Raw genomic sequence first — 24291 nt, forward strand, 5'->3', positions numbered from 1 at the left:
ATTTCAAAAGCGTACAGAGTCCTCTTAAATTTACCATCTTACACCTCACAAGCCCAGATCCGGTTAGAATTTGGACTAACAAAACAACTGCTAGCAAGGAGAGGATCGTATATTAAGTGTTGGTACAAAATAAAGAATTCACCTGAGAACACACTGAACTATCAGCTTTGGCAAGATTTGTGTAGCAGCTCCATCGCACCGGCAAAAAAATACTTAGAGGAGTCACTGGCTATTACAGGACTAAAAGAACTATGGGAAACTCCACTACCGCACGTACCATTTAAGCACGCAGTAAACAAGGGCATAAAGAGAGACTCTTTTATAGAGGACTAGCTTACCCGTCACGCGTTGCTGCGATCTCAGAAGAAAGGAAATTCAAGGAAACTTGTTATAACATTCAATTTACATTGTCATTTTTATTGAAACTTATTCTATTTTAATATGGAAAACATTTCAAAGTGTCGTTTTAATTCTATTTATTTATTCGAGTGCTTGTTGATACACAATATTTTTTTTTTCTGTCTGGTGCGTACACGAATAAATCAGAAGGTTTTCCGACGCGTGAGCTGGCCACATACAGTTGTCCATGTGAGAAGCACGGATTCTCCAAATCTAGTTCACACACTTGCAGCGATTGTCCTTGTGCTTTGTTGATGCTCATTGCAAAAGCGCGTCGCACCGGAAACTGCAAATGTTTATCAGTATTCTAAAGATTATGGGGGCCCTGGGGGGCCGATATTTTAAAAAATGTTATGCCAGAAACCTTCGCGTGAGTGTACTCAACAACTTCCCAAAGTTTCATGGCGATCGGATGAATGGTGTAGTAATGCATAAAGGACAAACAGAGAGACATACGTTCGTTTATATATATATATATATATATATATAGATAAAGCCACCTTTGCATAGGTGCCACGCCTGGATGATTCTGAGCATCCAAATCAATCAACCGGGTTACAGGCTTACTTTGGACTGGGGTATTGCAGGAAATCAAAAGAATCCTTCCTAAAACACAGGCTAGGAATTCTACCAGCCATACCCCATCTACAACCATGACTGAGAAGGAACTGTGGGACAATATGCAGGTTATGCGGTGCAGGGAAAGAAGATATCGAACATTTGCTATGCTCCTGTTCGAAGCTAAAAGAGGAAAGAGTAACTCTCTTACAAACAACTTTTAATGAATACAGAATACACACACGGAGACAAGCAGTCCTTGCATGCTTTGATTCAAGACTTCCGCTATTAAATGGGATGTTGGTAACATTTTTTAAATTAGTGGTGCTCAAACTATCCAACTAAGGTATCGGTAGTTTAGAAAAATAATGAATTATGGACACTTCTCAAGCCCTCATTTTATAACTATTGTATTTTCTTAACAATTAAGATTTCTCTTTAAAAAAAAAAAAAAAAATTTGATGAAATGTGCATCCAAATGTATTTTTGTAATGGTTTTAATTAATCAGAAACACAAATTTTTACTTACTTACACAGAAGGTAACTCAAGTATCTTCTGTTGTCTCTCCACCATCTGAGAAGACAAAAGGTTTTAAAAAGCCAGAATCTTTACCTCAGGAAGGAAAATCGGACAAGAAGACCCGTTCGTCGATGACGGCTTCATCAGGTACATCAACAACGGTTTCTAAAGGGCGTCTGGTGTCGATTATGGCTCCGTCGACGGCTTCGTCGACTACAACTTCGACGACGACTTCGTCGACGACGCAAGGTCCTGATTCAGCTTCGTCGACGATATTAATAACGTCAACGAGGATGACGCCGACGGTGGTGTCGACGATGACGTCGCCGACGACGATGGCGATGTTGACAGCTACCATGATATTGACAGCGTGTTCGTCGACGATTTGTCCACAGTCGACGATGATCCCTTCTCCGTCGACGATGCCCTCGTCGCCGACAATTCCATCGATGACGACGATGTCGTCGACAACTCCGTCGACGGTGCAAAAAGTTAGGATTTCAATTAGGAAACGCCAAATTACACCGGAGATGACATCTCTACGAAGAGTGACACCTTTGCCTCCGGCTTTACTTTTAGATGAAGACTATTCTGAGGAAGATGGTCCTTATGGTGATGCATATAGTCCTTCTCAGCTCCAGGTAAAATACCAGGACTCAGATTCTGATGACTATTATGAAGAACAGCGGCAACCCCCTCTTAGGGAAAGACCTCAAGAACAGTCTCAGCAGGGTATGGTGTCTATGCCTTCTTCCCTAATAAGTGACTTACAGATCATGTTGGTGGATTACAGGAGGAGATTTCCATCCCAACCATCTGAATCCATGCAACCACCTCCGCAGCCACCACCACCGCCTCTTCCTTCGACTTCTACGGTTCACCCATCAGAGCCGGAACCTTTGGAGGAACGACAAAATATCGCCCCGGGGCAGGCTAATGCGGATGATGATGATGACAATGATTCATCGGGGGATGACCGGAATGTAAGAGAAGTCCCAAACCCGGATAGAGAATGGGACGACTATATTATACCAGATCCTGCTTCATCTGTACTGGATCCTGTGGATTCTCCTCCAGCAGACATCAGAGATTTCCATAATCTTTTGGAGAGAGCTTCAAAAAGATTTGGTCTTCCTGTTCTGGTGGTTCAATCGGACTGCTTTCTCTATGACTTTAAAGAGCCTTATAGAAAATCCATTTGCTCAATTCCCATCATAGAGCATATATATGGCCTGAAGGTATGAAGGTTATGCATTCCCCAGCTACTGTTATCCCTGTTCTACCGCGGCTGGAGAAAAAATATAAGGCTCCTGATGGTAGTCCTGCTTGCCTGGTTGGCCAACCAAAGCCTGACTACGTAATCCAGGCGGCTCAGAGAAAGTCAAATAACCCCTCGGCTCCTCTTGCCTCACCGCCAGACAGAGAAGGCAGACGCCTTGACAACGTGGGCAAGAGATTCTCTTCAATGTCCAGCCTCCTGGTTCGAGCCTCCAATGCACTGGCAATTTTGGAACGATATGATCGCCAAATGTAGTGCGATTTGGCTCCTTTCATTGATCAGTTACCGGATACTTCAAAGGCGGATGCAAAGAAAATCCTGGAGGAGGGGGAGCGATCTTCCTCAGAGATTGATTGTGCCATGGACATTGCCACAACTGCTTTTCGCGCCTTGGCAGGCTCAGCTGTCCTAAGGATGCAAGGTTGGCTTCGGGCTACCTGGTTTCGCCCTGAGGTACAAAATAAGATTTTGGACCTGCCATTTGATGGGGACATGCTTTTTGGTAAGCATATAGACGACACATTACAGGACATCAAAAAGGACACTGAAACAGCTAAGTCCTTAGGAACATTGCAATATCGCAAGGTACCTTTCCGAGGGGCAAAAGGGAAAGGTTTTTCAAATTACAGAGGAGGATACCAACAACGCTGCTCCTCCTATTCGCAATCTTCGCAGACTTACAAGCCTCAATACTTTTAACGCCAGGGCTAGTCGGCGTCTTGCAAGAGGTCATCAGGGGCGTCAAGGGAAGAGATTCATCTTTACGTCAATAGCAGCCTCTCAGCTCTGTCTGCTGTTCCTCCACCCCTGGTAACATCAGTAGGGGGCAGGATTTCACACTGTCTGCACAGCTGGAAGATCATAACATCAGATCGGTGGGTCCTCAATATTGTACACTTTGGCCACACATTGGAATTCCAAGACCTCCCACTTTCCAGAGCTCCTCGCGCCACCGAATCAAAACGTCTACAGCTTCTACGTCTCGAAGCCCACCAACTGCTCATCAAGGGAGCAATAGAGTCTGTGCCTCTATCTCAAAGAGGAGAAGGGTTCTATTCCAGGTTTTTCCTGGTTCGCAAGACAAAGGAGAAATGGCGCCCAATTTTAGACACCTATCTCATAAAACTAACAGGATGGTATCCCTTCAGGATATTTTGCCCCTTCTCAATCCAGGAGATTACTTGGCCACTCTGGATCTCGAGGATGCATATTTTCACGTGCCGATCCACCCAGCTCACAGACAATACTTACGCTTCACAGTAGCCAAGAGCCATTTTCAATTCAAAGTCCTGCCTTTCGGGCTCAGATCCGCTCCTCGGATTTTCACGAAGGTTTTAGCCCCGGTGGCAGCGTTTCTCAGAAAACAATCTCTAGAAGTATTTCCCTACCTAGACGATTGGTTGATAAAAGCTCTATCTTCTCAAGCAACTACAAGAGCAGTCACCTTCCTAGTGTCCGCACTGACTGGAGTTGGAATAGTAAATTATACTATTCCAACTTCCAGCGCCCGCCCTCCGCAAGTCGTCGTTCCGACTTGCGGAGCAATGGTATGCGGAATCACAGCGCGTTGTGATTCCCCGCTGAGAAAAAGAATGCGAGATTTCAACATATATTCAAAACGGTAAACAGCGTTTACAACAATTCTTTTTCATAAGTCAAGGAACCGCTGGATTTCCAGGATCCGCGTTGGGACACGGAAAAGAAGAAAACTGACATCAGTGCGCCAGGAGGGGCATATATGGCTCCGGTGACGTCACGTCCAGGGCGTGCAGAGGTGCTGCTGCGGAAAGTTTTCCGGATCCAGTCTGACGCCTCGGGATATTCTATCAGATAAGTGGAAACATTCAGTAGAAGGTATGCGGAATCACAACGAGGTTGTGATAACGACCGTGTTCTGATTCCCCGCGGAGAAAAAGAATCGTTGTAAACGCTCTGTACCGTTTTTCGGGTCTTTCCAACGCCGTCTGCGTCCCGGAACAGTGTGCGATGTCTTTGGGCTTTAAGGCGTGTGAGACCTGTGCTAGTCAGATGTCCTTGATGGACCCTCACGCCATCTATATGTGGTGCCTCGGGGTGCACCACGACTCCAAAGACTGCGACGATTGTCAGCGTATGAAGCCAAAGTCCTTACTGGAGCGTCGGATGAAATTACTGGCCGCACGGCTGTCCGGTCCTGCACCTTCACGTAGCCACTCTCCCTTTCGGGATCGAGCCCACTCCCGAGGTCGTTCCCGCAGACGTCTTTCGGAGGGTAAACACAAACGTAAGTCCAGGAGGTCTTCCTCCCCTACCCGTGACGCTGGCACCTGCTCTTCTCGCTCACTGCCGGGGACAGGCGTCCGGCAATCGTCTCTTCCGTACCCCCCTTTCCGGGTGCCGGAGCGACACAAGCCCAAATAGAGGCTTATTCTGAAGCACTACGCTCTTATTTTGGGTCACATCCTCTCCCTGGTGCGCCTTTGGGTTCCATAGAGGTGGAAGGCACTCATGTCGGGTCTTTGCCGGCGGATTCGTCCTCTACTCCGGCTGTGTGCATCGACTCCGGTTCCAGAGCTGATTCAATGGCGACGGGACACAGCCCAGTGGGTCCTCCCAGTCGTCCATCTAGCCCACTCCGTCAGTCTCCGCATAGCCCTGAGCGGCTCCCTGTGTCGATGTTGGAGGCGACGCCGGGCTCGACTCCCTGTTCCCCACATACTGCAGTGGGGTCGACGTCGGACGGCGCCCAGCCCGAGTCTCCCTTGGAGGTTGTCAACGTCCAGACGACTCCGGCTTGACGGTCGTCGATGCTGATGCCGACGTCCATGTCTCCTCTATTTCAGGAGGTTGATATTCCGCCCGACTCCTCTGACGTCGATGCAGCTCCCACGGGTTGTGTCGATTGACGTCGGCGCCTACACCTCCTCTTAAGCCACACACTGACGCTCTTCTGGACTCCCCTGATCTGCGGCCGTTGCGGCCCATGGTGCAGGTACCTTGTGTGGCGTGGACTCCGGATCAGCCTCCGGCTCCTCCACTGTTGCTGTCTAGTGGACGGGTTAGTCTCCAGCCCTCCCCTACCAATAGCTTATTGTCAGCTCCCAAGATGGCAACTGAGGCTAGTGCTGCCTACGCACGGGCTATTCACAGGGCGGCTGCTATTCTTTGTTTTCAGTCCCCTGTGGTTCCTCTGCCTTCTGATCCTTTGTTGGATCTTCTCCATGTGGAGCCGGTTGAAGTGAAGCCTTTGCTGCCCCTTGGGGCGTCCTTGTTTGACATCATGCTGGGCACATGGGCAAGGCCTTCCTCGGGTGACCCTGTTGATCAGGCCATAGCTTGTCGACATCGTCCTGTCCCTAATGTTCCGCTCTGTCTGTGCCTTCATCCTAGGGCTCAGGGCCTAGTTGTTCAGGCAGCCTTCAACTTAGTCTTCCTCCGCCCTGCCTCTGTTACCTCCCACCTGTGAGTCTAGGTGGTTAGACGCAAGTGGTCGCCAGCTTTTCGCCTCTGCCAGTGCTGGCATCCGCACCTTGAATAAAGATGGCGTGTTCGCACGTGCATCCTCATGCCTTTGGGACTTGGTCGAGGCGCTTCTACCTTCAATTCCAGAAGGCCAGCGGGTTGAGTTAATCCGCCTTCTGCATGATGGCAGGGGAATGGTGCAATTCTCCCTCCGCTCTTCTCTTGACGCCACTGACTCGGTGGGACGAGCTCTTGCTCGGTCGGTGGTTTTGCACTGCCATGCTTGGCTGCGCGACAGTCGTTTCCCAGACAATGTTTGGGATGCTCTTAGGGATCTGCCTTTCAATGCCGTGGACCTTTTTGATAGCCACGCAGATTCAGCGGTCTACCGCTTCATGTCATGACTACTGTGATTCTTGCGGCACGCCATTTTTGCCTCATCAGTATTGTTTTATTCTGCGCAGGCGAGGTTGCCTTGTTGGTCTGATTTCGTACATGTCCCGGTACTCTGCGTAGCACCTGGATAGTGTAGGCTGTGGGTCCGCCATCTCTCTCTGTCCTCTGAATGTGTGCTTTGCCCAAGAGGACTCCCCCTCGCAGGGGTTGACACTTACCTATGTGGGGTATTTATAGGCTATTCGGTGACTGCCTTAGCCTTGGGTCGCTCCTATGGAGTTTTTTGCCACAATCTTGCTGTGGGCTTCTTTTTTATGCCGTTCTGTGATCCTGACGTTGGCATCGCTCAATTGCACCTTCGATGCAGTTGGCTCTGGTAATCTTTCTCTGCCTCGGTATGGGTTCCTTACCATATGGCTACTGCCTGGCCTGTATTCACGGTCGTTTTTCAGCGGCGCTGTGATCCTCTTGCCCTTGCTGGCTGCTTTTCTTTTGCCAGTCACTATTTTAGGGCCTTGTTCTGGTCCGTTCAGGCGCAGTTCTCACCCCTTATGCCCTATCCTCTTTGTGCTCCAAGATACAACCATTGTGTGGTACACTTCTTAGTGTTGATGCAACCTGGGAATGCACCCTGGTATGATTGTTATCATAGGGTGTTTGCGTTGATTCTTCCACTTCTGTGGTGCTAGTTCTCCCCTTCCCTTTAAGGGATGGGGGTAAACAAAAAGTTTCATACTTAAGCCCTTACTGGGCTTGTCTTTCAAGGTGGCGGTTTTGCCCTGTACCTCTCTACTGTACCGTGCCTTTTGCCCTCATTTTTGGGGCACTGCCCCAACAGGAATTTTTACACATTGTTTAGAATTGGAGCCTGGTGTAGTGGTTTTACACATTTCTCTATACTCTATTGGTAACTGCCTTGTTGGAGCTGGCTGCGACGTACAAGACACAATCCTGGAATATTCACCGTAGTAGTAAACTCACCACAAGCTTGCCTTTACAGTAGTGTTTATGATTGCATAACATAGTACTGACTTAGTTTCTTTTCTTCTCAGCTAGATCTCTTGAGGAATGACACGAATCCACTCTGCTCCTATAGAAATTATTCAGTTTTTCTTATTGAAAGTACTTTTGTTTTCAAATCGGTGTCGAATGTGTGGTTGCTCTCCCGTCTTTTTAATGTGTCTTGTAGATGGGTCACTCTTGCTGTAAATTAAACTAAATTTCTTAATCTTTAACTTCAGATAGATTTCCTTTACACGGCAGGCAAATATTTGCTTTCGTTGTTTTCAAATAGACTGGTGTTTTAAACAATCACTCCCTTTATGAGGTATGTCTTTCCATGATCCCACGTTTCTGACAGCCGGCTTTCTTCTGGATTTTAATCTAGACTACTCTTTCAAATCTCTCTGCGTAGTTATATATGTGCTTTTCTTCTCAAAGGCTGATGGGAGCGGAGACAGTGAGCCTGGTGTTTTGATGAGCGCACAGACCATCACATCGGAATCCGTTTCCACCACTACAACCACACACATTACTAAGGTAAATCTACACAAGAAATGCTTTTGTCTGTTGTGTGAGTGGCATAGCAATCGCCCAGCTCAATGATATTCTTTTCTGGGTCCGATTCAACGCATCTTTGATTTCTATGCAAGCAGTGTATTGGCATGCAATAGTGTATAGTTTATTAAGCTTTCATTGAAATAGAAGTACCCACGTAGAGATTGTTATAGTTATGGAAACTCTTTGAACAATAAATAACCCCTAATTGTTAACATGTTTAAAAATGTCAGCACTTGTATTGAATTAAACTTTTTTCTCGAATTATCAGCCAGGAGGTAAAAAAAAAGTTCATTATGGTTTAAAAACTCAAAAAACTGCTTTAAAACGTTATGATAAAGTATAAAATAGAAATATTAGCAATAATGACAAAAATAAGTTCATCCAAATCCATCCAGTCTTGGTTTGTTGAACCGTTCAAATACTAAGTCCGTTTTTTTATCTACTAATAGCATTTTTGTTTTTAGTATTATTGTCACAAAACTAGAGACTACATAATAAGATCAACTAGGTATTCCACATCATTACAATTTGGACAAGACATAGACAAATGCCAAAGGTTCATCTAAATTCACCCAGGTTTGGTGTAAAGTGAAAGGACAAATGAAATACAAAATGCTTCTTAATCTCCCATAAGCGTTGTTATTCTCTGTACTCTTACTACAAATCAGGAGACTAAGCATGATGACAACGGGGTAGTCAGCAAATAATTAAAGAAAGCAGGCATGCGATGGCCCAGTCTGAGTATAAGTGTAATCAGATGTTTCTTCCTATGATCTTGCTAAAAACTACTGTAAATGAAAAAATGTGTATAAGGTTTGCATAGATGCTTTGTCACATGAGCAAAGTATAGTCAAACATCATCGCTTCTGCCTAATGGAAATGAGAGAAACTCTAGAAGCAAATCACATCGGACACTGGCCAGGAGTTTTCTCTCTCTAGTATTGTTTACCTAGTCAACATATAAATCTGTGCCATAATAAGATATTAAAGGTACACACTGCCTAATGGATTGTTTAATTAATTCAGCTATTTCCCAGTTTTGTTATTTGGAAGACATTAATGTAGTTAATACTTTAGTTTTTTGTACAATAGATATCTTCTTCGGATGAGCAAAGATCTCGCCATACCCTATTTCCTCAATTGCATGATTAACATCCTCTAGTCATGGTTTTTGGGTAGTCCACTGCCAGAATATTCTTTTGGACGAGTCTTTTTAAGGTAGTATTCTTGTTGAAGTACTCACACATGAAATACTTTCTCACTCTCCATTGCTGTCCCACTCTGTTATAAATATTTTTCTGCATGTTTGATCTCTATTTTTCCAGTTACCTGTAAACCTCTGGTGTGTTTGTTAGAAAACGTTTAAAGTAATTAAATATGAATGATAAGTAGAATTTTTGTGTTGCTCTTGAGGTATAAAGTTTGTAGGATGGTGTCTGGGAATGTGCAGGCATAGCAAAGGTCACAGAGAGCAATATAGATAGCTTCCCTATGTACACAATCTCCAGCCTCGTGCTTACCATCCCATGATTAACAGTTTAGCCCAGGCTATGGTGCATACCTCCAATGCTTGCCCTTCTGAGTGTGTTATCGAGGTTTGTAAATCTATTTTTATAGTGTCTAGGTAACAGTGTATTAGGAGCACAAATGTGCACATTGCTAAATCCTTTCATAGTTTCTTCTGATAATTTTATTTATTTTTCAGTTTTATATAGTGTGGACATGGCTTGAGGGCATCAGAGCACTTTACAATACACAGTATACAGGGTTACAACGAGCTACTGTACTAGTAGTTAAAGTTGAACGTTTACATCAGTGGACGTGTACAATTGTTACCAGAAGAGACATTTACAACAATTGGGCAGAGGACATACACCTTCACATGAATTCAGATCAAGGAGCAGTAGAAAAAGTACTTAGGTCTGGTCGAGGGTGAATTTACGAAGATGTCTATCAAATAGGAGGAGCTTGTAGTCATTTTTGAAGGTTGCTAGGCAGGTGGTTCGTCAGAGTGAAGGAGGCTGAGAGATCCAAATTATAGTGGCGCTGCCAGAGAAAGACTGGTTCCTGTATTATTCTCAACTGAAGGTGGGGGTTGCAGAAGTAGGGTTTTGGCATTTCTGGAACCCCTATTTGCTCCTGAGATTTTTGGTTTCTTGTTTAGATAGGGATGTGAGGAAGAGTGCAGCACTCTGTGGGTAATGCAAACGATTTTAAATTTAGCCTGCGCTTCAGTAGGGCGTCATTGGAGGGTTGGCAGGGGAAATGTGGTTACATTTCTTGAGACCTTAGGACTAAGCGTGCGGCGGAATGTAGTGTTGCTCCCAGTGGGCCTAGGTGAACTTTGGGAATGCCTGAGAGAAAGGCAATTCCATAGTCTAGTCTAAAGAGAACGAGAAATTAAACCACTGTTTTGAGGTCTTGATCTGGAATCAGTTGTCTGCCCAAAGAGATGCCTAAGTTGGTGGTGTTCGCTGTTGGCCTTGGCTGCTATGTGACTGTGAAGATTTAGATGATTATCAAGGGTGATGGCGAGTGATTTGACACTTGTGATAGTGGCAGCGCAGCCATCGAAGGCGGGAAAGTTGGCCATTTATTCTTGTTCTGGAGTTTTTGCTTTCCGAGGGGAGATCAAAAGTAACTGTTTTAGATGCTAAGTGTGGTTAGACGCTGCTGCACATGATTAATAAATACAAGGATGTAGAGTATCTAAAATAACCTGAATTTCCTTCATAGTTTGTAGTAAACTCATGAGCTCTCAATATTAAGTCAAAAGTAGTTCTTAAAAGAAGAAAAAAACTGCTAACCTAGAGCTTTTCAAATGTTGGGAGTAACACCCTTTTTGTGTTTATATTTTTAAAGCAACTTGCTCCTCTTTTATAAATACATGTATATTCTTTATATTTATTTTCTTTTATGCAACTTTACAGACAATAAAGGGCGGTGTATCAGAAACAAGAATTGAAAAACGCATTGTCATCACTGGAGACATGGATATTGACCATGATGAGGTGAGCTCGACTATGGTCTGTGGAGTGCTTTTTAGGTCATGAAAGTGAAGAGAAACACTACTGATAGAACTTCTACATGCGATATTTGGAAGGACAAAGTGAAGAAAGTTGGAGAATTAAGGGGGTGTGGTAGCAGGGAGAGATTGGCTAGAAGGTCAAAAAGTTTGTCGTTGATGATTTATCAATAACCAAATGGGGTACAGGATTCAAAGCAGAAGCTATCGGTGAATGAAAATTGTGAAGGATAAATGAGTAGTTAGAAGGGAACATATAGTAAAAAATAATTCATATGCAGCGGCGGCTCCTCCGCTAACAGCCAAAAAATGACAAATCAAGGGGAAATGAACCGGTTATCGTTTTATTTTTCTGCAGAGCGTCACCTAGGGGGCGTGGCCACGGGGATGACAGGCAGAAGGGGGAGTTGTAGGTGCACTGGTTGTCGGTAGGCCGAACCCTCATGCGCACTGAAGATCTTTCCAACCCAGCTGCATTGCTGGGTTGAAGAGACTTGCAGGCACAGGCTCCCAGTCTCCCAGGGAGGGCAATCATCAGCACTCAGGCCAATCCTGACACTGCTTTTGTGCAGCGTCTTGATTGGTCCAGGGGATTCTGGGAGCTGGTGCATGTGACTGAACCAGAGAGGAGCATTGGAGTGTCAAACGGGTAAGTTATTATATATATTTTTTTTGTTGCTGTTCATCCCAGTCCCCCCTCTCCCTCCGCCCTGCCACTTTGCAAGGAACCTGCCGCCACTGTTCACATGGATTTTAAATGACCATGTATCGTGTGTAAAGGACCAGATAGCACATTCTAATTTGTAGTCCGATAAAGGACGCACAAAATGCAAGATCAAGATTGATATCTGCCTGGTTATTCTTTGTTTAGAAGTAATGGGGTGAGAATTGAGGTGAAATGACTGGCCTTCATGTGACAGTACCCTGAAAGCAAACTGAGGTAGAAAAGGCTAGAGAAATAAAAACTGTGGTTTGTGGCTCATTTAGATGTGATCTATTGACTTGCAGCATAGAGCTAGATCTTGATTGCAGATTAAGTGTCAAAAAATCACTACATGTCCAGGGAAGGCTTAATAATGAAAACCCTGATGTCACAAGTTGCACGTGTCAGCAAAAATGCCAAGTTAATTTTACTTTGTTTAGACAGTCAAGTCCATTAATGTGCAAACACGTTTTTTAAAAGAAGTATGCAAATCAAACACATTTCTTATTTACAATGTGCTAAAACATGTAAAACCTTATTGTATTAGCTAGTGTAAAGTGCAAATGCACAATTGCAATAGCATACTAATCCCAAAATCATTAATCAGAGAGTTCAGCTAGTCCACAATTTTGGCCTACACTTTCTAAGACTGAATGATAACATTTGATTAATCTGTCAACGCCTGCAAAACAGCATAAGCCACCCCTGTTATTTTCAGTACTACAGTAATGTGTCAAGTGCTATGCTCTGTAGAAGTAAAGTGCTAAATCTAGTGAAAATCAGAAGATTGAAACAAACATTTCACAAGCCAGTTGACTGCTCTACGTAAATGATGGTAGAAAGGTATAAAGATGACATAAAATTGGGCCCACATCAAGGTATGTATCTATGACTTGCCCACCGCTGACATTATCGTCTGAGCTTGTGTAAAATTACAAAGTGCCATGTGCTTCAAACTGTCTTTGATCAGAGCAGAGCTATGAAAACAATTGATATCAAAAAGATCTGATCAAACAAACACAGGGATTTTAACACCTTAGAACTCTAAAAACATGCAGACTCGGGGGACAGTAATCCATAAGGATGCAATAAGCAACGTACAGTATGTTGTGTTGCTTATAGCTAAAGTATAACAATGAACAGTGTCTCAGCATGTAATACTTAAGGAGGCAATTTTGTAAAGTAAGACATCAATTACGTTTGCAATGTAAGTGAGGGAGACACAAACTTGTATGAAATATATAGAAAGGTCTATATTTCAACAGCATAGTAATATCAGCACTATTTACATTGTGGGTGTAACCCAAACATTAGTGAACACATGCATGCTAGTGCAAGAAGTGAAAGGCGCAAGTGACACGTGAAAATTAAGTGAGAAACCGCTAAATAAATGACTCAAAAATTGATTCGAAGAGTGGTTACAAAACAGTATAGCGGTAGTCCAAGAAATAATCAATTGGTTTGTGAAACCCTAAAAACGCCCAGGGATGCGCTAAAAAGGTCAACGGCATTTTTTTAAAATTTTTTTTTTTAATAGCACTTATAAGGCGCGCAGCTACCCACAAAGGGGTTCCCGGCGCCAGGGAAGCAGAGCCCAAAACACAACAGGAGAGGAGACAATCAGCAGCCAACTATTTGTCAAACAGCCAAGTTTTAACACTTTTTCTAAATCTCAGATGATTTTCTTCTTTACGTATGTGGGGGGGGGGGGAGTGTGTTCCAGAGGGTGGGCCCTAGGTAGGAAAAGGATCTCCCGCCCATTCTGGCCAGTTTGTACCTGGGAACAGCAAAATTCGCTGCTGTACAAGAGCGAAGGTTGCGGTTGGGGAAATAGGGCTTGGCAAGGTCTTGTAAGTACCTGGGGGCAGTGCCTGCTTTGATTTTAAACAGATAGTTCAGGGCTTTGAATCAGATCCGATTTTCCACCCTTAGCCAGTGCAGATCCCTAAGATGTTTTGTGATCCTAGCAGATCTAGGGATTCTGCATAGCAGTCTAGCAGCAGAGTTTTGCACAAGCTGCAGGCGTCTTATCACTGCTTTGTTGGAGCCCAGGTAGAGGATGTTCCCGTAGTCAAGCCGAGATGTAATTAAGGCATTGACTACGGTCTTCTGGGTAATAGGTGGTAACATCCAGACAATTTTGCGTAGCCATCTGAGAATGGTGAAGCACATGCCTGCCACTTTGTTGGCTTGCTGCGTCATAGATAGTCCATCATCTATGATAACCCCAAGGTTTCTAACCTGGGTGGCTGGTGGCGGGAGCCTACCCAACGACGTCGGCCAATGGGGATCACTCCAGAGGTCCTTGCTTTTCCCTAAGAGGAGGATCTCCGTTTTCTCCCCATTAAGTTTTAATTGGTTATCCGACATCCAGTTAAAAACTTCGTGAAGGCCTGTTTTGAGAGCAGATGGGGCAGACGGATCAGATTTGGAAAGTGAGAAAAGGATTTGCGAGTCGTCTGCATAGGTCATTAAAGCAAGACCATAACTCTCTGCAAGGTCAGCAAGTGGACGGAGGTACAAGTTGAAAAATAGAGGACTCAAGATTGAGCCCTGTGGCACACCGTGGGGGGAGTAGAGCACATCAGAACATGCCAAGGAAGAGAAGGTCTGAAAGGTACGAAGGGATAGGTAAGACCTGATCCAATTCAGTGCCGTGCCACCGACACCATTCTCCTCCAGCCTGACAAGCAGTCTGGAGTGAGAAATGGTGTCAAACTCCGCACTAAGGTCCAACAGAACCAATGCGATCGTTTGGCCATCGTCCATTAGCTCCCTGATCTTTTCTGTGACCCCAAGAAGGGCAGTTTCTGTGGAATATCCAGTCCTAAAACCGGACTGGGAAGAATGAAGCATATCATTATTTTCCACGTAGATTGAGAGGGCACTATGGATGTGCTTCTCCAAAATTTTAGAGAAAGCAGGAAGTAACGATATTGGACGATAATTGGTCAGTATCGTAGGGTCGGCCGCCGGCTTTTTAAGCAGTGGACTAACCATAGCGTGTTTCCATAGCGCTGGAACTGTGGCCTGTTCTATGGAGGAGTTAAGTGTCTCAGCTATGATGGTCAAAGCAGACTCCTTCAACTGGCAAATGATGCTAATAGGAATAGGGTCTCGTGGGGAACCCGACTTAATGGATTTTGACAATTCCTTCAATTTATCCAGAGTAATGGGAGGCCAAGTTTCAAGGCGGTAATCTCCTCTGGGGGCTTGGGGGGTGTCGTCCTGCTTATATGTATCGGTACAATTTTGGTTGATATTGGAGATGATGGTCTCAATCTTTCCAACGAAAAAAGACGCCAGATCCTGGCACTGCTGAGTGTTAAGGGGGTTCACCTCAGCACTCGATTTCTCCCCAGCCAGTTTTTTTACGGTATTAAAAAGAGTCTGGGATTTATTTACAGCCGTGTTGATGGAAGTTGTAACATAACACGCCTTGGCTTTCATGCAGGCCGAGTGGTAAATGTTTCTGGCCCTGCGATAAACCTCTTTTTGGTTCGACTCATATTTCTTGCGCCACTGCCTCTCCAGAGCCTTGCATATGGATTTTTCCTTCCTGAGGGCCTCAGTATACCAGGGGGCAGGGGGGCGGTGCACTTTCCCTTTACAACGAGAAAGAGGCAAGCAGGCATCAACTGCGTTTTTAAGCCATTTATGTGTAGCGTCTGCTATACTTTCCATATCACCAACTAAGCATGGGGGATCGTTCCTCAGTACGTTATGTAGCTCCTCCCTGTTAAGGGTTTTCCAGTTCCTCCTGAAAGTTTCGGAGGGGGTCACGGAAGGCAGTGTAGAGTGTTTAAGTGAGATGCCAAAACGTGTGAGGAAATGGTCCGACCAGCAGATGGGAATGGTATTCAGCCATGTAAGTTCTCTCATATTAGAAATGATGGGATCTAACAAATGGCCAGCTTTATGGGTGGGGCCCTTGTTGCGCAGCGTCATGTCTAAGGCCGCGAAGTCATCAATGAGATTTATACAAGCAGTATTATCGTCTTCTAAGTGAAGATTTAGGTCCCCTAGTACTGTGAAATTTTGGGCATTAAGATGGTATGGTAGAATGTAGTTAACCAAATTTTCTGACCATACAGAATTATTCCCTGGCGGGCGGTAGAGCAATAGGCCAGAGAAAGTAAAATTGGGGCTAAGGGTAATCTTAAACGATGCCGCCTCACAGCTAGGAATGCCTGCAGGTTCAAGGTTGCACACAAGATCTCTATTATAAACAATTGCAATCCCCCCCGCCTACTTGTCCTACTCGGTCCTTTCTTACAATAGCGTAACTCGAGGGGAGGGCAGTTGCAACATCTGGACCTGCACTATCCTGGAGCCACGTCTCCGTCAGAAATACCGCACTAGGCTTTTCCTCCATTAGAAGATGGAAGATATCTAGTTTGTGTTGTGGTAATGATCTACAGTTTACCGTATAAAATGTAAAATCACAGGGGCCCTTTCGCAGGGAATAGGCTTTGTTATTAGTACCGTGTTTGGCTTCGGGATAGGGCTGATAATTAGTCAGAGAGAGGGTGCAATGAGGGCATGCTTGTGCTCCAGCAAGTAATGGATTCAAGGTAATACAGTTATTATCTCTCATAGGGCGAAGAGCCCTGAGTTGCTCACTTGTTGTCATCCCTAAAGTAGGTGGGGCAGACATCCGAGCCCCGTGTCCCGGCCTTGCCCGGACGGGCACAGACGGGCCGACTCAGGCTGGACTCTGGCGCTGACGAGGCGCGTCCACAAACGCGTCCGCTAGCGCGGAGAGGAACCGGCTCCTTTTATGCCCGAGACTAGAGCGCTCTCACCGCTCTGTCCCGACCTAAGATGGCCGCCACTAAAGTCCCTGGTGCTCGGTGCCTTGCCCTAGATCGGCAGGTACCGGGCGAAAATGTGCTAGCAAATGAATGCGGGTCAGCTACAGGTATGCTGTCTGCAAATTCAGTGAATAAAATACATTTTTCATACAATTTTAAAATCGCTAAATTTCAGTTTCTAAAATAATCCGGTTCGTCAAATAATGCTCGCCAACTCAGCTCCTAAGAATTATGTTATGCAGCAGAGTAACGCGCTGCCTGGATGCTCATTCAACTCGCAGTCGATGTCTGGGGGCTCCTTTTATGCCCGAGACTAGAGCGCTCTCACCGCTCTGTCCCGACCTAAGATGGCCGCCACTAAAGTCCCTGGTGCTCGGTGCCTTGCCCTAGATCGGCAGGTACCGGGCGAAAATGTGCTAGCAAATTAATGCGGGTCAGCTACAGGTATGCTGTCTGCAAATTCAGTGAATAAAATACATTTTTCATACAATTTTAAAATCGCTAAATTTCAGTTTCTAAAATAATCCGGTTCGTCAAATAATGCTCGCCAACTCAGCTCCTAAGAATTATGTATGGCATTTCAACCTGTAAGCAAATTGAAGTCATCATTAGGACCAGGTTACGTAAGAGATCGATCAGCGCTGTAGTGTGATCATATTCGCACGAGGTAGGAATTAACTCCAGTGACCAGGGTGTGTCAGTGAGGATAATGAGGGTGTACCATGGCATCCAGGTGCAATGATGGGAGATCTCTTGTACTTTATAGACGAATATCGTGTTGCGGGGAGGAGCCGATTGATCATGTTTTCCGATGGCTAAGGTCCGGCATCGTAAAAGGCGGAAACAGCAAAGTATAGAAATCCGGCATGAATACGAATGCAGTCAGGGCTACGGAACAATGCAGAGCCCTCCTCAGGAATAAAGCCAGTGCAAGAAGATCCAGCGTTAGTCTGGATACAGACAGACATGGCCAATGAAGAAGGCGTGAGTATTACCTGTGGAGACATTGTTCATTGGTATACTTAATCTACCCAGGTCTCAACTGGGTAGTTGAGTTTTCTCCTGTAGTCCTTTCTGTTTTGCTTATAGCAGCAGGATAGTTAGGGTTGGCAACTTAAAACAGTCATCAGAGAAATTGTTTGAGTAAAGTCGAGGTAGAATGACAACCATACAGTAGCAGCATGACCGTATAGCTACTAATACTCTTTTGTTCAGCGGAAGCCATCTGAGCTGGGATGGACTAGGTTCCTGCACATTAAGTTGGCAAAACTGCATTCCTTTGTGCTTTTAATGCTGTATTCAGGAATCTTCAGAGACTTACTATTGGGGGGGTGCTCCTTTCAGAAGGAAAACGACGGCCGCCTGAACTGGCCATAACCCCTGATTGACCAGGGGCAATCAAAGGATCTTCGGCATTCATTTATTGCATTAATTTATTAAATAATACAGATACAAAGGAGATGTGGCAGTGTCTTCTAGTGCAAGCAGCATAAACAGCACTTGCTGGAGGGTGGTTGAGCCGCCCAAGGCGACAGTGGAACTAGCGAAGAAAAACATCCCATCCGTAATTGGCAGAACCTCAGTTTGTAATAGACAGTGAATGGTTCACTAAGGTACTTTTGAATCCCTCTTTGCTCGTAGCTGTCGATGAGCAGGCGGGCATACTTTCTTCTCTTTAAACTGTGTCGGTCTATCATGAAGAAAGCTGTGTGTACCACTTTATTTAAAGCAATTTTGAACTGGCGATGAAGCAAATGCAGCACTTTTCATTTCGAGACCTTCAGTGAGGGCGTTTGATCAGCGATGGTGGGCCTGTAGGCTGCAGGACTTTAGTTTAGGCCAGATTAGGTGCTTTGGGGATCCTGTGCCGGCAGCTTGTGCCGAGTGCATCTATTTCAGAAAACTGACTTAAATCTATGTATAGTTCTGCAATCAAATTATCTTCAGCTTTAATTCAAATCTTCGGTTTTGGAGTAGCGTTTGCAAAAACAAACAGGATACCAGTTGATTCCTATCCTGAGGTGGAGCTTGAATGCAATGTTCTAAACGGTATATTGAGGAAAATGGAATGGACAGACTTTTACAGTGTATGTGGGGGTTACTAATGTTAAAATCGGGTCATTCTGAGGACAGTGGGAAAATGTGGAGAATCAGCGAAATCAAAATAAATCTTTTCCACAAGGTCTTTTTTGTTAGTCTGTAACAACACTTTTGTTTTAGTGCTGATAGCTCCAAAACACAGTGGCGTTCCATCAACGCCTTGAATCTCCTCTGTAGCCGTTTTATTGTTCACAGGCATCTCTATTTCCGCCTGGAGTTGGGATCTATGAAGCATCCGGGAGCTCCAGGAAGCCTCCAAACCCAGTACAGTGATCAGGTCTTCAGAGAAGTCAACAGAACTTGCAGAATATAATGAATCCCTTTGGCAGCAGACAGTTAAGTAATAACTCTCCTCGTCCCCGGGCAGTTGATCAGGACAAGCCAATCCATTTTTCAACAACTGCAGACAAGACTAAACAAAACGTCCCTTCTGTCCACAGTAACATTTATGAAGACTGTCTTCCCTTTTCTTTTTCTTTCTTCATCTATCAGTGATTTCCTGGCCTCTCTGAACTTTTTTGACTTAATGATTTGTCTGTACTTCCATGGCATTAGATGAGTGAGGAACCCAAGTGCAAAAAAGATGACCTTCTCTTTTTGCATTGTTGGTCTCTTGCCTGGCTCCAATCTCTGGCTTTCGGTCTTTTAAAACTGGGGTTGTCCTAGGCCGCTACACCACTGTAAGAAAAAATTCTTTTTTTTTTTGCAGAATCACCCCCACTTTTTGCTGGACTTAGTGCTGGTTTAATGACTCTGCACAGTGGCGCTGACATCAAGCACCCATCGTTTGTGCTCTGATCCCCTAGAACTTGTAGAATTAGTTAATTCATGATGTGGATATTTACATTTCCTGTAAGTCCCTAGTTTATGATGTACTGTGCACCCAGGGCCTGTAAGGTCAATGCCACTAGTGTATTGCAGCACCTGTTTTGACACCACTAAAGTGACAAGGCAAAGCATATCTAGTGTGCAGTTTTAAAACTTAATATTCAACCTGGCAAAATAAACCTTTTGACAGGCCCAAACCTTCCATTGTAATGCTTACAAGTTACTTCTAAGGTAGACCTACTGCACATAGGCCAGGGTGCATGTTATTTAAAAGATAGGACACATGTGCCAAGTAATACTCGTCCTGGCAAAGAAAAGTCTCCAAAGACATTTTTCACTGTGGCAAGGCTGGCTATCACATAGAAAAGCACTGGGTTGCATTATAGCACCTTAAAATGTATACCTCCAGCATTCTGATTGAGGGACTCGATAGCAATTTAAAATCCAATCTAATGGTAAAGTCAAATATTAAATTACTATTTAAAAAATGCCACTTTTAGAAAGATGGTATTTTCCTGCCGAAAGCCTCTATTGGCTCTTTCCGAGATAATCCCCGGTTGTCACCTGGCAGCCTGCTAGGAATTGTGAATTACTCTCAGGAAAGTGAACAAAAGGTCCTTGGCTGGAAGGGGATGTGACCTCTTCCTACCAGGATCACCTGGGGGGATGTACTCACCAACTGTGAAAGCTTCAATTGAGCAGACCATTTCACAGGCAGATGTAGCTCAGATCAATGGCCTGCCCCTCCCATTGTCCAAGTAGCAAGAGTGGAACTAATCCCAGGGGGGGGGCTGTTCGAGAATTGGTTTTGCAGAGGGAGTTCTTTATTTCCCTAGACACACCTAAGGAGTGTGACCAGAGCTCTCACCAAGGGAAGAAAGTTTCTGCCATGTTGGAGTTTGGTACAGCAGGGAACTGTTAGACTGTTTAGGGCCAACCCTCCAGGAAATGTCAGAGTGGGTAGCGTTGCCCCTGGGAACTTTTTCCATATTGGTTAGGATGGGATCCCTATCCCACAAGCTAGTTCTCAGCATTGAAGTGACACCCCTGGTTACCTTCTTCAGAGCACTGCTGGACCTATGGAAGACAGAAGAGGAACTTCACCTGCTAATCCCTGACTTTAGAAAGCGGACTGCATCTGCTGTCACCGGCGGAGAGAGACCCCAAGGGCTAGATCTGCTCCCACTTGATCCCAGGAAATGAGTGGGTCCCAAAAGCTAGTTAGTTAGCCTCCTGTTAAGCTACTCGCGTTCTCCCATTGATGTTTAGCAGTGGGGTACAGGACTTGTGTTTAGCAGTGCCACTCCGCTAGTAAGTTAGAAAAGTTAGAAATCCCTACATTCATTAAAGGCAGAATTTTTTAAAATCTGTAGATGGGTTCAAATCTCGAATTGGGGGGAGGGGCGGCGTGGCCAGGTTGGGGGATGGCTGAGACACATTTCTTTGTCCCTCCGTCCCCGTAACCAAATCAGCACCTAAAGCGCCCTTCCTGCCATACTTGTGCCTTAAACAAGATGGATGCATAGCGATCTGCCAGATGTGGGTGGACAGTCCTCCCTGGGGCGATGGTGGCAAGTGAAGGCCTCGCTCAACAGAAAGATGGTGGCAGCCGTCCCGAGCTAACGTGGTGAGTCTCACCTGGCTGTACTTCTACTGCTGGTAGGATGGAGTAATCCTGCAGCCCACCACCTCCTATTTGCGATTGTGCCTCGCATGCTGATCTGGTCTCCCGGCATACTCATGAGTCCTGGGCGGTCACGCACCCACAACGATCCCATTGGTTCATACCTCACTGGGAGGGGGGACCAGATGAACGCGCCCTGCAGCCTAACAGAGAGGAAGGCATAGGCATGAGAACTAGCTGTCCCCTCCACCCGCCCGCATCCGGGGATTCCTGAAAAAAAGAGCTGGCCAATTGGGGTGCCTGAAGCACTGCTGCTCAGCCTTGGTGTGCTTGAAAGACGGTGGTTCCGAGTGGCCTTTGCGTGGGCTGTCAGGCTCCCCCATGCGGCTGCCAGCCCCCCTGACGGCTCTGCTCCTGACCCAAGCACGGAGCCCAACTGAAGCCAAGACCGCAGCTGTGTGGTGAGGCGGCTCAACAACCACCTAGGTACGGCCTGGAAGATTGGGGATCCAAAGTGACAACCAGCAACCCATAACCCACCTGACTCAGTTCCTGACATCAAGAGGTAGCTGTGCTCTCGGCCCTGGGTGGCTGACAGCTGGGGCCAGGGCAGCTGGGTGCCCTCAGCATTACCATCAGTGCATACCAGGCAGGGCAGAAGGACTATATAAGTGTGTCTCCTCCCTGTGAATTGCCAGAGGGGCACTGACTGCCTTCTCCCCAGGTGACCTTGGTGGGGGCCCAGAGCAGCCTAGGGCACTTGAAGCACTGCTGCACAGCCAGGGTGGGCCTGGATGACTGAGATCTCCAGGGTGGCCTGTCCACTTCTTAGCCGTTCCTTCCAACAGAGTCTCCCATCCACCTATGTTGCGGCCGGCCCTCCAGCCGCTTTGTCCCCAGCTTGAGGACTGAGAATAGCTACAACTGTGCCCCATTTGCAAATCTACCCCAGTCTCAAAGCCTACTACCGCCTGTGCCTAGTTGGGGGCCTGGTCTGTACCTTCGGGGCTCCTAGAGGGCAGCCTCCTGGGGGTCATCCACAAACACATCCAGAGAGCCCCCCCACTGGCAGCGACCCCAGATATTATAGGGGAGATGTAACTGGAACTGTCCACAGACTGTAATGTTTTGGCGGCATCTGGGTCATCGCCTGTGAGTTGAGGGGAGAAGAAGAAATGCTGGACCCTGTGCCCGACCATACCTGACATCCTAGTGTAGGTGCCTGATTTGAGCCTCCCACCCCCTCAACTGGGTCATTGCTATCTGGATGGCTATCTCTGGATTCTCTTTGACGCTACTATGACATCAGCCAGTGCGAAGAAAGATCACTCCTTGCAGAACATGCTGAGTAAGCCCCCTGGTAGACCTTCAGGAGACAAGATGTCTGTGGCTTGCACGGATTATCTCCCAGAAACTGACAGCCTGGAGGGGCCGGTGACTCGACCCTTACTGGAGGCCTTGTTCGCATCACTACGAAAAGATTCACAGGTGATTAAAAAGGACCTTTCATCTGATCTGCGTGAAGTTTACAGAGACCTGGAGTAGGTGGAAGACTGGGTCTCCGCTCTTGAGGAGGTGAAGAAGCTGTGTGGTGGCAGCAAGAAGTGCTCTGCCTCATGGAACAACAGCTCGACCTACAGGCTTGTGCCGAAAACTTGTAAGATCGTTCAAGGCAGAACAATGTCCGAATCAAAGTGGTCCCGACAAATACAGAAGATGCCAACATGAGAAAATATGTTTGGGCTCTCTTTCGACACATCCAGTGGGCCTCGGCAGACAAAGACATAAAACTGGACAGGGTACATCATGTAAGAACTCCTAAACCAATGAAATCCCCTCCTGCAGACATCCTAGTGTTTGTCCATGATTTTCAAATGAAAGAAAGTATACAGCACAAAGGACAAGAGACCCACTCGATTCAGTTCAGAGGACACACATATGTGTTGTACCAAGACCATGCATCCATTACTCTGCAGAAAAGTCACCTAAGGGAAACTGGTATATCATACTCCTGGGGCCATCCTTTCTGGATCATCTTTTGATACGAGAAAAGCTCCACCAGGTCAGATCTCTCACAGAGGCCTGCCAAGTGCTCGGTATTGCTCAACCTTCAGCAGACCGGTGACAAACCAACCCCCAGGGTCGCACAATGCGTAGACGTCCCCGTTGGCAATGATCCAAAAGAACACCTGTTGGCACACGACAATGGCGTTGGAAAGACAGTTGGTGCTGAAGTGGCTGATGGGCGATGCTGACAAGGACGACACACCTTAAGCAGAGGAGACTCTTGCAGCACTGATTTTTCCTGAGGCAGGGGGGAGTGAGGGAGGTTGGGACAGGAGCAGGAAGGCTTCGGGACATGTTTGGAATACGTGGTTCCCTCCTCAATGGGTCATTGACCTACTTTAAGACTTTGGCTGCTTATATCCCTGTCTGCCTGGTTCACACTCTATGGCCTGTTCCCTTTCATAATGGACTTCGATGGTTATTGGTTTCATGGTATTCCTATTGGCTTTAGGCAGTATTTTCTGTGCACTTTACCCCATCTCGGTACCTGGTCAGTCCTTGGCTCGTCAATAAGTCCTTTTTGGGTTTACCTTTGGTGGGGCTGTTTCATTGCTCCATGCCCTGGCAGCCTTGCGAGGGAGTCTTCACAGCCTCTGCCCTGTATTGCAGGAACTTAAGGTCAGTAGCCTTAATATAAGGCCTGAACAATCCCACTAAACGATCAGTAATTCTCTCACTTTTAGAACAATCAGGCAGTGGCATATGCTTCCTGCAGGGAACTCTAAAGATGTCCCCAGAATGCAGTCCCACTAGTTCCCACACCAACTTTGTTCTTAATGCCCCACTTCGAAGGTAAGGGTGGCCATTCTCTTTTCGCGAAGGTACAAAGGGATAATACTATCCACAGTGACAGAAGTCAAGGGGCGCCTCCTAGCAGTCCGGCTTAGATTGGGCACCTTCCCCTTCACTCTGGTAAACATTTATGCACATAATGAGCACCAAGAATCTTTTATTATCATTTCTTTGGCATCTGCGCT

General features: G+C 46.0%; 1 protein-coding gene across 20 annotated transcripts in view; it reads left to right on the plus strand.

Moving 5' to 3' along the window:
- Positions 1-24291, plus strand: part of EPB41L2 (erythrocyte membrane protein band 4.1 like 2) — a 1174544-nt gene that overhangs the window by 1064443 nt on the left and 85810 nt on the right. For all 20 annotated transcript variants that reach the window (XM_078648868.1, XM_078648862.1, XM_078648871.1 and 17 more), the window contains 2 exons: positions 8034-8132; positions 11084-11164. In XM_078648868.1, the coding sequence (XP_078504994.1) occupies positions 8034-8132; positions 11084-11164 (180 nt within the window). The remainder of the gene's footprint in view (positions 1-8033; positions 8133-11083; positions 11165-24291) is intronic.

The sequence above is a fragment of the Lissotriton helveticus genome, chromosome 6, assembly GCF_964261635.1.
Source record: "Lissotriton helveticus chromosome 6, aLisHel1.1, whole genome shotgun sequence".
Classification (NCBI taxonomy): Eukaryota; Metazoa; Chordata; class Amphibia; order Caudata; family Salamandridae; genus Lissotriton; species Lissotriton helveticus.